Raw genomic sequence first — 16227 nt, forward strand, 5'->3', positions numbered from 1 at the left:
ATTTTAATTTCTATAAAGCATGTATAAACAATTTACTTGATTGCATGAAGGGCTATCAATATATCTAGTACACACACAATACAAATCAATTCAACTGAAAAAAGTTTTACATTAATATTCTTTTTAAAATGTATTTTCTTGAAATAGAGATAGGGTTTTGTTATGTTGCCCAGGCTGGCCTCAAACTCCTGGCCTCAAGCACTCACCAACATAGGCCTCCCAAAGTGCTGAGATTACAGGCATGAGCCACTGCCTGGCCTAATATTCTAATTACAATAATATGTTAACAATTATTTTAATAATGTTTCCTTTAATATGCAAAAGAACTTTTAAGGAAAGATTTGTGTTGTTCAGCTTTCTTAAAAGTGGTATACAAATAATTTTTAACTGATGTCCCTTTTTGTTAGTAAATTTTGTACAAACAGCTCCTGTTTAGTTGTCCAAGGTAGGAAGCTGACTGAATTTGGGATGGAAGCCCTGGGTATTAATTAGGACAATGGTTTTCCTAGAGTATCTATTGAGATCATATCTCTAGCCATTTAACATGACTAGCCATAGGAATTTTTAAAAGAAAGAACTGACTTTTATTTTATTTTATTATTTAATTTTATTTTATTGGAGACAGGGTCTTGCTCTGTCACCCAGGCTGGGGTGCAGTGGCGCAATCATGGCTCACTGCAGCCTCGACCTCCCAGGCTCAACTGATCCTCCCATCTCAGCCTCCCAAGTAGCTGGGACTACAGGTGCACATCACCACACCTGGCTAATTCTTGTATTTTTTGTAGAGGTTTTGCTCTGTTGCCCAGGCTGGTCTCAAACTTCCTGGGCTCAAGCTGTCCATCCACCTCAGCCTCCCAAAGTGCTGGGATTACAGACAAAAGCCACCATGCCCAGCCCGACGTTTCTTTTTCTCACTCTCTCTTAGCTCCATAGTTTAATCACACTCAAGTGAAATTACATATAATGGTAAACTTTCCTGGGAGTTTATCATGTGCTAGGCAGTGCTCTGTGTCCTGGATATGCATCATCTCATTTAATCTCCACAATAACCCTACCAGGTGAATCCCATTATTATCCCTATTTTATGGATGACAAAATTGAGGCTTACAAAGGTTTAGGAATTTACTTGAGGTTAAGCTATTAAGTAACAGAGCTGAAATTTAAACTTGGGTATGTTTCACTCTGCATTGCAAGCTTTTATCCACTGGATTACTCGTCTTCTGTCCAAATGAAGGACACCTGGAAATAATGAGAACGAGCAAACCTCTTCCATCCTCTCTACCAAAGAGCTTTCACACACTTCATCAGTGGACTCTGAGATCTGCATGTTTATGGGAAAGTGATAAAGCCTGAAATGAAGGTAACAGCCTGGGCTATTTAAAAGGAAATTCAAAACAGAATTATTGAGAAAGGAAGACACGGTGTCTTACTGTACATATATGGTAGGGTTAGTATGCCCAAAAACCATCCAGTAAAAAGTGAATGTAGCAAGATGATTTAAACAATAATCAAGACTAAGACACTTTTGCCTATTCAATAGAATATACTATTTTGCTTGATTCAACCATTTCTTCTCATATGAAACATATTAGTTAATGGCTTCCATCAATTACAGTGTATAACATTAAGAAATGAGCAAAAATAAATTCCATATGTCATTTCTTACACTTTAGCAGCTACATTTTTTTCACAACTTGTTGACACTAACAAATGAGAAAGAAGGCCACTTTTACTCAAGAACCAAAACAGAGTACTGAGTCCATCATCAAGAGATATCAGATATTGGTTTGATAGCAGCACAGGTTTCCAGAACTCTTCTTTGATTAGGAAAGGCCTGGGGAAAAAAATGGGCCAACAGGTAGCGGACATCAACTCCTACAGGACATTGAGGAAAGAAGTGAGTGAAAAAGACCCTCACATACTTAGTTTTTAAATATTACAAACTATGAGTCATGTTATATGCTAAGAGAATAAGTAAGTATAGAGGTAGAGGTAAAAGATAAAGGAGAAATGGAGTGATTGAGAATCCATGTCAGAGAAGATGGAATAGGGGATTGTTGGATGGATGGATAGATGGATGGGAGAATATGAATGGGTGAGTTTGATTTGGACAAAGAAAAATCACCTAGTCCCTAGGGATTGGATGGTGCATTTACAAAAAGCCTCATGGTGGCAGGCAAAAACACAAGCAAGTTTTCAACTACTAGCGTCTACTAAGTAGGAAGCATAGTTACCTGTAAAGAGTAAAGGCAGCAGGCTATGATGCTTAAAGCGAATGAGGTTGTGGAAGAGATGCTTAGATGAATACAACAAAATTACTCAACAGAGTTGAGGGCCTGGCTGATACTAAAATACCATACTTAAATTCTACTCTAAGTAGACTCTGTTATCACTTGGAATTACTCGAGCAGTCCCCTGTAGTCTGAGTGTTTCAGAGAGTGTGTGGGGCAGAGGGAGATATAGTTGGAGAGATCTACTGTTGGTGATATGTATACAAGTATGGAAGAGGAAGGATTAGTTTGGTGCATAGAAGAATTACAACTGAACAGAGAAGGAACTAAAGCAAGGAGGAGAGTGATATACAAGAAGAGAAAAGAAAGAGCAAGTAGTCTAGAAAAAAATCTAGATTAAAAAATAAATGCAAACCAAATCAAAGGCTGAGAAAGCGGAAAGGCCGGCAAGCTGTGATCAGAGAATGAGATGAGACATAAGAGGTAGAGTTGTTCTAAATGATTCCAGATTACAGGGAATGGCTGTAGGGTAGGGTTCCCGGAGAGGAAGTAACAATAAGGACATCAAAACTGGGTCAACTGAAGAAACATGAGACCAAATTGCCTGGATGACAAGAGTTACAATGGGGACAACAATGACTAAAACAGGCTGTCATTGTCTTCACTGCACATAGGGACTGACCAGATGGTCCATAGGAAACAGGAATAAGAGGAGAGAGAAACAGGCAGATTCAAATAACGAGTGCCTTAATGCCTGGGATTGTGGCATGGGAGGCTGAATATCTCAGAAGCTGTGTTGAGGAGCTCAGAAAATGGACTAAGATTCCAACCATCTCTCTGGGTTGTGGTCCTTAAGGCTCAGGAATACAAGCACATAGCATTATCATCACAGAGACCTGCCCCCCAACATCATATGAGTCGCAAGACCCTCGTCCCAGCCAGCGTCCTTAGCCATTGACTCTTCTCTCATTATCCTGTCACTTTCACAGCTTTAAGTATCACCTCCACATGAGTAACTTCCAAGTTTATGTCTCCAACCTTACACTCTCTCCTGTTAGTAGTTCTGAAGCTCTAAGTATCCTTCAAGATGTATTTTCCTATACTACTGGCCATTAATTCACACTGAAATAAAAAACTCAAGAGAGCCAGCATCTTTCCCCCAAAACTCTCTCCTCCAGCTTTTCCTATTCTTCCGACTAATCCAGATGGAAAACATGGTGTCATTTTTTACTCCTTCCACCAGTTTCTCACTCACATCTATATATTTATTCCTTTGTGATACCTCTAAGGCCATCCTTCCTCTTACGCTTCACTACCATTCCCCTAATTCAGGCCCACGTAGCTGAATATGTGTTATTACAAGAGACTCAGAACTCTCCTACCTGGTTTCCCTCCTTACTTCTTTCTATTCTTTCTACTAATTTAAGATGACTCTTCCTAAAACGTTACTTTTCACATGTCAATCTCTATTCACAAACCTCCCATATCTCCCATGTATTTCCATAATAATAAAGGCCAAACTCTGTGCAAACACTGACATCTCCCATGTCTCCAAAACGGCCTCCCATTACTTCACTACAGGAACCAGACACACCGTGATTATTCCAATTCCTCCTATCCCCATGGATGACATAGATTTTCAATTAATTTATATTTCCGATTATATTTACCTGATCTACTTTCACTACAAAGCACATATTTTGATTAAATGAATATTTTAATTCAGTAAGATTCAAATAACCTGGCATTTGTAAAAATGATTTAGCATAATTTCCCTAATGGGCTATGAAAATATAAATTACTTCCACAGTTGCTCACTTTTCATTTATAATTTAAAAGGTGAGGGGACCATTAATAGACATCTGGAGTTTAGTTGTTAGTGAAATCAACTTATTGTAAGATTTCAATCTTCAGAGAAGGGAAATCTTACTGATCACAACTTTCTGAAGTCCATCCTAAGTGGTTCTCTTTTGGAGATGATCATACCTAGAAATGCATTACACATTACTACATACACGCAAAATGTGCAGCTGCAGTGGAATGCATCCATGACAGGTTGTAAATAAAAATGTATATAACAGAGAATCCCCGACCTACTGGATAGATCTACTTTCCCACCCATAAAGCTCTACATACCACTTTCCACCGTGAAATACCAGTTATCTCCAATCCTTACATCCATGTGGTGTTATGAGCTTTTTTTTTAAAATAAACTTCTGGGAATATACAGGAAGAGATTATAGAAAGGCAAGGAGTGAGGGGAAGACAGAGCCTTTGGGAATGCCTCTACCACATTGAGTGTGGGGTGGCACAAGAGAAAAAAGGAAAAAGAGGAATTGGCAAGAGAGAGGCAGAATGTAAGGAGACAATGGGCAGTGAAAAAGATGCACGCAAGAAAGAGGAAGTGGTCAGCAGTCCAAAATGCTTCAGAGAGCATGAGGGAGATTATGACTAAGTAAAGCCCATTGGATTTGAAAGAAACATAGATACACGCCTCTTGAAAGGCAGAATTTAGTACAGTGATGGGAGAAGGTCAGAACACATGGAGAAGGGGTGATCAGCAAGTGGGAGTCAGGCACATGTCATTCATTCACAAGGACTGACAGAGAAGGAAAGGAGATGGAGAACACACACTATAAGCTCTGCTAGCAAGCACCTTGCCCGTTTTGCTTATTGCTGTCCCCAGCACCAAGAACAGTTCCTGGCATGTAATAGATATTCAATAAGTATTTGCTGGTTAGATGTTGTTGAATTCAATCAATGTTATTGAATTAATGAATGTTGTTGTTTGGATAAATAAATGAATTAATGAAAGAACATAGTACTTGTATTTGAAGGAGTATGAAAGAATACTCTTCATGTTATCACATGTAATTCAGGTCTCAATGCTGGAGCTATACTTAGTACAGACTAAGATCTGGTTATGAGATAAAAGTTGCAAATGCAGCTCACAACATCAGACTTAGTGTAGGGTGGAGGATGGAGATCTTGTCTAGAGGTTGAAGTTAATCTTTTTGACAGTTATCTGAGCGAAAATGGAATCTTTCAGACCAAACATGAGAACTGGAGGAAAATCTCTGGGTGTCTTCAGAGTGGAATTCCCTCTCTGTCTTGACCAAGAAGGCAGCAAGATATTGAAAGGAACTCCTGAGGGGTGGATTGTTAAGAAGAGGCTGTCCACCTGAGACAGGCAGGGACTGAGTTATTAAGAAGTCCAGACGAGTGCCTACAATGTTGTAAAAACCTTTTGCAGCTAGAGGTTATCTATCTCAGTTTGCTAATGGTTCTTGTCCTCTGCATTAATTCCCTCAGTTCTGCCTCACTCATAAGTCTTTGGAAAGGTCTCGTCTGGGCATGAGAATATAAGAGTTCAGCCAGCACTCGGAGAGGGGAGGGTGGCCAGCACCATAGTGCCAGCAGGAGCAGCAACTACAGTGGTAGGACCCCAAACATTGGGGATGTGGAGTAACCACTAAGACAACTTGAAGTTTAAGGGTTTGTTTTTATCAGACGACATGGTATTATCTTACAGGAAATCTAGGAAAGATTTTGTTTTTCCTGTATTTCCTTTGCTTTGTTTGATTTTGACAAAGTCATCTTGAGCAGATATAAGCTGTAAAGGAGGAAAACTTGTAGATGGCAACAGAAAGAAGGTACAGTTACACGGAATGTATGTAATGTCATTAAGCAAAGCCATGGAACACAGGAGGTGTCATGAGATTCAAAGGCAAGATGGGGGAGTTGGTTTTCGCAAAGTGGTATAAAGAAAGATTGAGAGAGTAGAAAGAAGGATGACGCTTCTTTGAATCTCATATGGAAATTAGGGGGTAAGTCAGCTGCGGGGCATACAGAACACAGAAAGTTCATATAGCTGCCTTGGAGAGGCCACCAGAGAGCCCAGTGACTAAAAGCCTTTTGCAAATCTTGAGGGGCTAGATCGCTGGAATTTCCAGAAATTCTAGTCAGCACAATTTAATGCTGTCTGCAGCAATACTTGGCAACCTGGAAAGGTCTGTTGCAATTGTTGGAGGTGCAGTCCTACATGTAAGCCAAGCTGAGCTCACCATAATGGATCTACCACATACAGAGTCGTAACAATGGGATAAACTCACACCTCATAGAAGAATCGTCTCACGATGATAGAAACCACTCTAAAGACAGGCTTTCATCAAAAAAGTCATAATTAATCCACCCTGCTTATTTTTCTTCCAATGGAGCCAAGTTGTACTATTCATACCAAGATCTTCAGGGAGTTCCAGGTGGAAGGAATATTGGAAGTCAGCTTGTGCAACCTGTCACTATTTATGACTTTCATTTTTAGAAATCCATGGAAGAAACTATCAGTGGGCACTGGCATACCTGGGCTCCTCTACATTTCTCAGCCTCCTTTGCAGTACATCTGAGGCTGCATGGCTGAGCTCTGGCTAATGTGACATTGGCGGAAGTTGTGTAAGTCACTCTCAGGCCTGGCTCTCTCAGATGGAGGAGAAACAGCCAAGTTGCTTCACATCAGACTCTGCTTGAGAGAGAAATATACTTTGACAATGTTAGTCACTAATATTTGTGGATTTGTCCATTTCATCAGCAAGCATTAATTCATATCAAGACACTTTTTAATAATCTAGCAACTCAGAGCTGTCAATCACTCTAAAGAAAGGGATGGAGATTATTATCACCCATATACCCAAAAGATTAAAATGGTGGAAGCAGTCATGAAACCCACTTTTAGTTTGCAGTAGCACCTCAATTATCTAAAGGTTATTATTTGAGACAACTTGCAAAGCTAAAGCCTGAACTCCCTAACTGAGAACCAGAAAGTAAGCAGCAAACATCTTAAAACAACCCAGGCTGACAGCAAAATAAAGCTTTAGAGCTTCATTCCCTGGTAAGTTCTTCAGGCTAGATGTATTTACTCAAGTTATTTCAGAGTAAATAAATCAATCTTGGAAATTTGATTATCTCCATCAAATACGAAATAAGAAATTGGCCAGGCATGGTGGCTTATGCCTGTAATCCCAGCACTTTGAGAGGCTGAGGCGGGAGAATCACTTGAGCCCAGGAGTTGGAGACCAGCCTGGGGAACACAGCTAGACCTCGTCCCTACAAATTATTTAAAAATTAGCCAGCCATGTTGGTGCATGCCTGTGCTTGCAGCTACTTGGAAGACTGAGGTGGGAGAATCACTTTACCCTGGGAGGTCCAGGCTTCAGTGAGCCATGATTGTGCCACTGTACTCCATTTTGGGCCACAAAGCAAGACCCTGTCTCAAAAAAATAAAAAAGAAACAAATAGGAAATCAGAAGCAAAAAAAAGTAATGGCCTGGAAGGGGCAAAACATGCCATTCTGATAGTGAAGGAGAGATCAGGAAAACCACAAAAGGCAAAACACCCAAATCAAAAAGCAGTGTACAGTGCCCCATTTTATAAAGGGTAATTGAATCCCACTGCCCCTCAGAGTCCTGAAAGCGTCATGGAAGGAGCTTAGCTCACACCTGATGCTAACTAATAAAGATGACTTCGGTCTTCATCCAACCTTTGTAAGCTTCGAAGGAAGGTAGGAAAACATGTAAGAAGTCTCTGGAAATGGTAACTCAAAACAGTGTCAGTGTATAAAGACATACACTTGGTCATTTGAAAAACTCACTTATGAGAACTACCTTATTCCCTAGGTTGCCTCATAAAGCTGTTAAAAAAAAAATATATGAGACATTGCTGGGCGTGGTGGCTCACCCCTGTAATCCCAGCATTTTGGGAGGTTGAGGAGGGCAGATCACCTGAGGTCAGGAGTTCGAGACCAGCCTGGCAAACATGGTGAAATGCCATCTCCACTAAAAAAATACAAAAATTAACCAGGTATGGTGGCAGGCAGGAGAATTGCTTGAGTCTGGGAAAAGGAGGTTGCAGTGAGCCAAGATTGAGCCACTGCACTCCGGCCTGGGCAACAGAGTGACACTCTGACAAAATACATATATATATATATATATATATATGCGTGTGTGTGTGTTTTATATATATATATATGCATGTGTGTGTATACATATATTTATATGATATGATGTGAGACATTGTCAGTTGGAAGAGATCTGATTTAGAATGGGCGGTTCCTCCTGAACCTATTTAGGTGCACACATCCAGCATGAAAGAAATCAGGCTTCAATAAGATAAATCAAGATCTAAAAGTCAAGTTGAAAGGACCTTAGTGATCATGTAGCCAAGACCCTGGCAAAAAAAAGTTAGGTGACTAGTGACAGTTCCTCTCACTGTAGAGGGGGAACTACAGCCAGTCTTGTGTTTGAGAGCCGGAATATTATCCTCGACATCACAATATCCTAGGCCAACTCACAACCCTCTCCATCCCTTCCCAAGCCTTCAGGTTGGCCCACAGGCCTGATGCACTCACCTGCAGAAAGCAGTGTCCAACCGGGGCATGCTCTGCAATGGTGGCATTGTACACCTGCCTCCAGAAGATGGGCTCATTGTCATTCACATCATCTACAGTGATGCTCACCAGGCAGGTGGCAGAGAGTGGGGGCTCTCCGAGGTCCTGGGCCACCACTCTCAGCTCCACCACCTCCTGGACCTCTCGGTCTAGAGTCCGGATAGTGCTGATCGCACCGCTTTCGGAATCAATGGCAAAAGATGGTCCACACTCTGCGGTGGGCAGAGCCCCTTGATTGCAGGGAGCCGAGAGTTGGACTACAGTGTAGCGCAGCCAGGCGTGATCAGTGCCTGCCTCGTCGGCATCGGAGGCGCTGACCCACATGACTACAGTGCCAGGGGCCGCGGCCTCGGACACTGAGGCCTTGTAATGCTGTTGGGTGAAGAGAGGTGGTTGGTCATTGAGGTCAGCGACCCGGAGCAGCAGCGTCTCCTCCGTGCTCAGCGGCGGGGATCCCGCGTCCGTGGCCACCAGTAGTAACTCATACAGATCGCGGCTCTCTCTGTCCAGGGGCCCCTCCACGCACAGGAAAAATACCCCTGGGGGGCCCCCGGGCAGCAACGCGAAGTCTCCCTCTCCTCCTTCCAAGGACAGCGAGATGCTCCCGTCTCCAAGACCCACACCAAGCTCCCCTGTGGCCTTATCTTCCTTCTCCCAGTCACCGTCCGCGTCAGACACCGAGACGCGAGCCACGTAGTCGCCCGGTCGGGCGCCTTCAGAGACATGGGCGACGCCTCCCTCTGTGAGAAAGAGCACGTGAATTGATGGCCGGTTGTCATTCACGTCCAGCACGGCGATGGACACGCGCACCGTGGCAACCTCAGGCTCGGCGCCTCCATCGCGGGCCTCCACCACCAGCTGGTGCCAGGCCTGTGCCTCACGGTCCAGAGGTCTCCGCACTCGCACCACGCCGCTCAGCTCCTCCACGGCGAAGTAGGCCGCGTCGCCCAGTGCCCCGCCGCTGCTACCCGCCCCGGGCACTTGCCGGGCGCGGACGCTGTAGCGCACGAAGCCATTGGGCCCCAGGTCGCGGTCGGTGGCGCGCACGCGACAGACCTCGGCGCCCGGCTGGGCGTCCTCGCGCACCGCGGCGCGGTACTCGTCCTGCTCAAAGACCGGCGGGTTGTCGTTCTCATCCAGCACGCGCAGCTCCACGCTCAGGAGGCCGGTGCGCCGGGGGCGGCCGCCGTCCCATGCCTCGATCTGCAGCCGGTGCGCCGCCTCCTCCTCTCGGTCCAAGCGCCGCAGCAGCACCAGATCTAGAGGCTCCAGGGGCGACGAGGAGCCTGGCAAAAGCGGTGACGGTAGTGGCCCCGGAGTCCGGTAGCGCAACTGGAAGAACGGGCCTGCGGGGTCCTTGGGCAGGTCGGACGGTTGCACCAGGGTGTAGCCCTGAGTGCTGAACAGTCCGGCGTCGGGATCGTGGGCACCTGGCAGGCGGAAGGCGGTCCCTGGCGGGCTGAGCTCGGAGACGTCGAGTTGCAGGGAGTCGAGGGGAAAGCGGGGCGAGTGGTCATTCACGTCGTTGACGTGAATCTCCACCTGCACCACAGCGCCCAGCAGCGTGGCGGCGACGAAGCTGTAGTGGTCCCGCCGCTCGCGGTCCAGGCGCCGCGCAGTGCGGATGATGCCGGTGTCCGGGTGCACGTGGAAGTCGTCCAGCAGCGGGGAGTCATCGGAGTCCTCCGACAGAAAGAAGCCGCTCCCCTCCTGCTGCTGCGCGGCCGGCAGCCCGGCGCGGATGTCACCTACCAGCGTGTCCGGGGGAAGCCCCTCGTCTACGGAAAGGGCGAGGTTGAACAACTGGGCAGACGAGCCCGAGGCCGCCCACAGCCACACGTGCACCAAGAGCCAGAGCAGGGAGCGCTGCGTCCTGGCGCTGCTGCTGCCTGACCGCCCATGGGGTGTATCTCTCCTCCCCGGGAGCAGAAGGAGCTTCCCGACGGGAGCCCGCCGCTGCTGACGACCTTCGCCCATCTTCCGCCCACAAGGGCTCATTTCTCCTCCAGCTCCTTGGGAAGGCTCTCGGGTAACTGCCAGCTTGTGGCGGGATCGCAGAAAAATCCAGGAGCCTCTTCAGTGTCTGAGCCAGAGAAGAAAAGACTTTGTTTGGCAAACAAACCGACGGACCCAGGAATTCCCGAGGTTACATCTGCAACTGGTGAAAGCGTCCTCTGCCTGCAGCTCACGCACACAGGGAAGCTCTAGCTGCCTCTGCCGCGGCAGCCACCTCTTCTGCCCCTGGATTTCTTTAAACGAGTCTCATCTCTTTTTCTCTCTCCTTTTATTCCTTTTACATCTGTTCCTTGTTCTACTCGGCTGGTTGTTCCCACCTGGTAAAGTCAGGTGCATTACTTCTTTTGCCAAAAAGGAGGAGATTATTTGAAGCGCGCACACACAAGGAGAGGATGGGGATCTGGCCGGAGTAGGGGGTGGAGAAAGGGCGGGGAGGCAAGGAGTCAGGGCGCTGGGGAGGAGGGAGAGAGGGAGGGGGGAAAGGAGGTCTGCGGCCCTGTCCACTGCTCCGGGGGCGGGGCGGTCGTTCCCTGCGGTGTCTCCGGGCGCCAGGGACCGGACCGCGCGACTCCTGCTCCGACCCAGCCTCCGCCGCCTGCCTTCCCCTGCCCGCCTTGTGACGCGGCGCACACGAGGGCAAACTCCAACCTGCGAGCCGCGCTCTGCAGCAGGGCGGAAGAGAAGCAAATGCAAAAGCACTGGGAGACGTGCACCGCGGGGCGGGTGGGGGACGCGCAGGCGGGGCATCTGCCTGGGCTTGGCCAAGTGCCAAGTGATGATGGGTGCGGGGAGGTGAGGGGAGCAGCCTCTCAGCGGCCTCCCCCTCCATTCCCTTGACCGTCCCTCTGCAGGCCTGACGCTTGGCTCGCTCTGAGCCGAGAAGGTAGGGGTTATCATCACTTTGGGGTGCCAAACTTGTGTTCTCCATTTGGCGAGAGGGAGTCCCGTCCGCAGCGGAAGGACAGATGGAGTCAAAGGCCGATGCACAGCTGGGGCCAGGATGGCTGCAAAGGGGAGAAGGCGGAACTTGGAAAAACCTTCCAGAAAACCCGAGAAATCTGTGGCACACATGGTGCAAACCACACTTTATTATGCGTGCTACTACTCAGCGACGTGTGAGCCTCTTGTCACTCCCCTCTGCCACCAGGAATGACGACAATATATCCGCCCTGAAAACCCTTTTTCCACATTCAGCGCCATCATAACACTTCAGGATGTCTGACTATGCTGATTGATGAGCAGAAAGCCCTGGTGGCTGACACCCCCGCAAGCCCTCAGCGCTCCACCACCACCCCTAGGCAAGGAAGTTTGCAAGCGGGATAACTCTACGGATACCACTTTCAAAACTAGCTTCTGTCTGAGCCGAACGCAAATGCCAATAAATAGCCATAGTCGCAGATTTCCCTTCAATTAACCGTAATAATCGGTAGAAACTGATCAATGGCCTCTAATAAAGTATGCCTGAGAAAAGGCTTTCTGGACTCTTAAGAATGGCTGGCCATATTTAGCAAGTGGTTTCTGCAATTTTGCATTTGGGCCTGAGAGAAGAATTAATTTCCTAGATACCGTTTCTCTCCTTTAGGGAGGACCAAAAGCCCTGCATAGTGGTTTCTTGCAGCAACAATAAAATGCCTTTTTAAATGTGCAGTGGAGTTATATATAATTGCTAATCCACAGCCACACCGTTATCTCTACCTGTGACCAAATAGCAATAAAATAATTGACTTTGTAGCATATATGTTGCCGAAAATGGGGACATTATTAAAATAAATTCAGCTTTCTTTCCCCCAGTGAACTCTCTTTAACCATTAAAAAGATTTGTTATGAGTCTTTAGAGTTTTTTTATCTTCAGTCTCTGCATTTGCACCCTAACTAGTCCCTCCCCTCCCACTCTTGCCCCTTTTTAAGTAATTCTTTTTTGTTTTTGCTATTGTTGTTGTTGTTGCTGTTTTGTTTTCTGAGTCAGGGTCTCACTCTGTCACCCAGGCTGGAGTGCGGTGGTGCAATCATGGCACACTGCAACCTCTGTCTCGTGGACTCAAGTGATTCCATCACCTCAGCTTCCAGAGTAGCTGGGACTACAGGTGCCCACCACTATACCTGGCAAATTTTATTTTATTTTATTAATTTATTTGTTTTTTTTTTTACTTTTTGTAGAGATGAGGTCTCACTATATTGCCCAGGCTGGTCTCGAACTCCTGGGGCCAAACAGTCCTCCTGCCTAGGCCTCCCAAAGTGCTGGGATTACAGGCTTGAGCCACCGCAACCAGCCTATAAGTAATTCTTGAACAAGCATCTGGATTAATGTTTTTAAAGCTGTCTCAAATCATATTACCTCCTGCTTAGAACCTGAAATGACTCCATTATACTTAGATTATAATTCAGACTCCTTCAATCAAGCTCCTTTTAATAGTACAGGATCCTATCCATCTTTCTGACCTTGCCTCATACCACCACTCTGGACTCAGCCATCTGCCTTCTTTTTCATCTTGTACCTTTGAATTGTTAGAACTTTCCATGCCTGGGAGTTCTTTTTTCTGCTTTGGAAAGATCTAGCTCTTTCTCATTCAGGTCTCAACTCCAATGCCCTCTGTTAAGAAAGATCTCCCCTAATCACCCTACTTCAGATAGCCTTTCCACTATAAACCCTATATCCTTTCAGTATATTTCATTCACAACACCTATCAGCATCTGAAATCAACTTGCTTTTTTCATTTATTAGATTATTACAACCTCAAAACCCTCATTCTGCTTTATCTCAGCACCTAGAACAGTACCTAGCATCTAGTGTGTCTCTATTTACTAAATATGTGTTGGACAGATGGTTGGTTGAACCTATGGGTAAGTGAATGCATTTGTCTGTTAAAGTAGAAGTTTGAAGCCATAACCAAGAGTGAATTGGCCATGAGAATCTTCACTGTGATGAATTATATCTTTGCAATCTTACTCATCTTAATTATTTCATAGGACTTCTTGAACTTATTTTTCAGCTTCGTCAACTTACTTTGTAAACCATTGTATTAGTCTGTTCTTGCATTGCTATAAAGAACCTGAGACTGGGTAATTTATAAAGAAAAAATGTTTAATTGGCTCATGGTTCTGCAGGCTGTACAGGAAGCATGGTGGGATCAGCTTCTGGGGAGGCCTCAGGAAACTTACAATCATAGCAGAAAGTGAAGGGGAAGTAGGCAGGAGGAAGAAAATGAATGGGGAGGTGCTATACAGTTTTAAACAAACACATCTCATGAGAACTCGCTTTCATGAGGACAGCATCAGGGGATAATGCTAAAACATTCATAAGAAACTGCCTCATGATCCAGTCACCTCCCACCAGGTCCCACCTCTAACACTGGGATTACCATTCAACATGAGATTTGGGCAGGGACACAGATCCAAACCGTATCAACCATATTGTTAACAAATATTTACTTGAGTCTAAAAATAAAGGAAAAGAAGCATCTTTTACTGCATCTTTCACTGACACATTCTTTGTAAACAGTGGTTTAGTTTAGAAACAGTGGAAAACAAATGGAAAATCAAGAACCTCAGACATCTATTTTCCCATTAGTTCTAAAGCTTTATATTTCCAGCATGTACAATTCAAGGTCTCCCGTCCATTTCACAATTACCCTTCATTGAACGTCCTGAATGTCCTTAATTATAGAATTAAGAATTCAATTTGTAAAGTAAGAGAAATAAGAGCATTTCTCAGATATGTGAAAAATAATTTTAGATAATACAGAAGCCAACAGCCTGCAAGAAATAGGTCAAAGTGTGATCCTTGTAAGGGAAGCATCATGGCGTAACTGGCCAGAGTTTTAGCTTTAAAGTTGGAAAACCCTTATTCTGCTCTATAATTTGGGGCAAGTTATTTAAATCTTAAGCCTTAGAGTTTCCTCCTTTCTAAATTGGGGATGATACATCTAATTTACAGGGATGTCATGGGCCTTAAATGAGGCAATATATGTGGGTTGGTACATAGAATGCATGTGGTAAATTGTATTTTTCTTGCCCTCTGTTGTTTGTATGATTAAATGTTTTAGGAGTGAATTATTTTTGAATTCTCAATAGTATCAAACTCCCACTTCTTAGCCCCCCAGAGTGTGTGAAGGGGGAGGATATAAAATTCCCACTATCTGGCTGGATACAGTGGCTCATGCCTGTAATCCCAGCACTTTCAGAGGCCAAGGCAGGAGGATTGCTTGAGCCCAGGAAGTAAAAACAAGCCTAGGCAATGTGGCAAGACCTTCTCTCTACCAAAAAAAAAAAAAAAAAAATTTAAAAATAGCCAGACACGCTGATGCATACCTGTAGTCCCAGCTACTCAGGAGGCTGAGATGCCAGGATGGCTTGAACCCAAGACATTGAGCTGTGTCATTGCCACTGCACTCCAGCTTGGATGACAGAGCGAGAGCCCATCTCAAAAAAAAAAAAAAACAAATCCCCAGTATTGTAAACAGAAACTTGGACAAAAAGGCTCAAGGCATTTCTTCACTTTGTGTTATTCAGTTTAAGTAATACAGGAAGTCCATCTTCAGAAACATTTTCCCTCAGACTGTAGGTAGCCCTCAGCTTTGTAATAGTTAATTTAAATAGTGTAGTTACTAAGTGCTCAAAGCAGTGTTCAAAGCACCTCATATCAACCTTTTAGGAAAGGAGTTATAATTAGTATTCCCATCTTACAGATGAGGAAACTGAGGTTCAGGAGCATTGCAAGTCATGTGACCAAAGTCCCACAGGTAGTAGAATTGGAACCTGAACCCAGCTTTGCTCCAGTGTCCATGGTGTTCACTGGTCATTTATTGTCTTCATGATTTTCTTTAATAAGATTGTCTTCTTCTGAATTCTTGATGAAATCAGTACGGTGATATAGTGAGTTTTGGGAAGACCTGGGAGAACTACAGAAGGAGGAACTTGTGAGCATGTTAGTGGGAGTGGTGGGGAGGCACAAGAAAATAGTCACACGTCAGTACTTGAAAACGCAACCAAAAAAAAAAACCAACTCCGTACTTAGAAATGGTACTTAAAGGCCAGTAAGGAGAATCCTGTGACATGGAGGGCTTCTTCCCAACTTCTCACCCACGGGGATGGCCCTCTGAGGGTTAAGAAGGGTGCATGATACCAGGAAGCCCCCCTACTCCCTTGACTCACATGTCATCTTTCTGAAAATGTTTGAGCCAAAGAGTGTTTGGAGCTTGTGATGGTTAAATGTGATGTGTCAAGTTGGCCAAGGCTACAGTGCCCACATTGTTTGGTGAAACACTGGTCTAGATGCTGCTAGGAAGGTTATGTCATGCTGGGAAGAACCCTAACTAATATAGAGCTTTGTGAAAGTGGAGATAATTTAGTATTTAACATTATAGCTGGTATTTAGAATCTACAAAAATTTTGTGTTCTTAAAGTTTTTAAAATCAGAATCCTGGACATAATAGGGATCTTAATAAGTAATCAAGCACATCTTTCTGTCTTAGATTCTAAGCCACTCAAAAGAGATGATAGTCTTTTCCTTTTTTTAACATTGAGAACCAATTCCGCACATGC

General features: G+C 44.9%; 1 protein-coding gene across 4 annotated transcripts in view; it reads right to left on the minus strand.

Moving 5' to 3' along the window:
• The window catches only part of DCHS2 (dachsous cadherin-related 2), a 255471-nt gene extending 244113 nt beyond the window's left edge, over positions 1 to 11358 (minus strand). For all 4 annotated transcript variants that reach the window (XM_024246399.3, XM_054554600.2, XM_054554602.1 and 1 more), the window contains exon 1: positions 8632 to 11358. In XM_024246399.3, the coding sequence (XP_024102167.2) occupies positions 8632 to 10668 (2037 nt within the window). In that variant the 5' untranslated portion in view covers positions 10669 to 11358. The remainder of the gene's footprint in view (positions 1 to 8631) is intronic.
• Positions 11359 to 16227: the final 4869 nt, after the last annotated feature.

This window comes from Pongo abelii, chromosome 3 (assembly GCF_028885655.2).
Source record: "Pongo abelii isolate AG06213 chromosome 3, NHGRI_mPonAbe1-v2.0_pri, whole genome shotgun sequence".
Lineage (NCBI taxonomy): Eukaryota > Metazoa > Chordata > Mammalia > Primates > Hominidae > Pongo > Pongo abelii.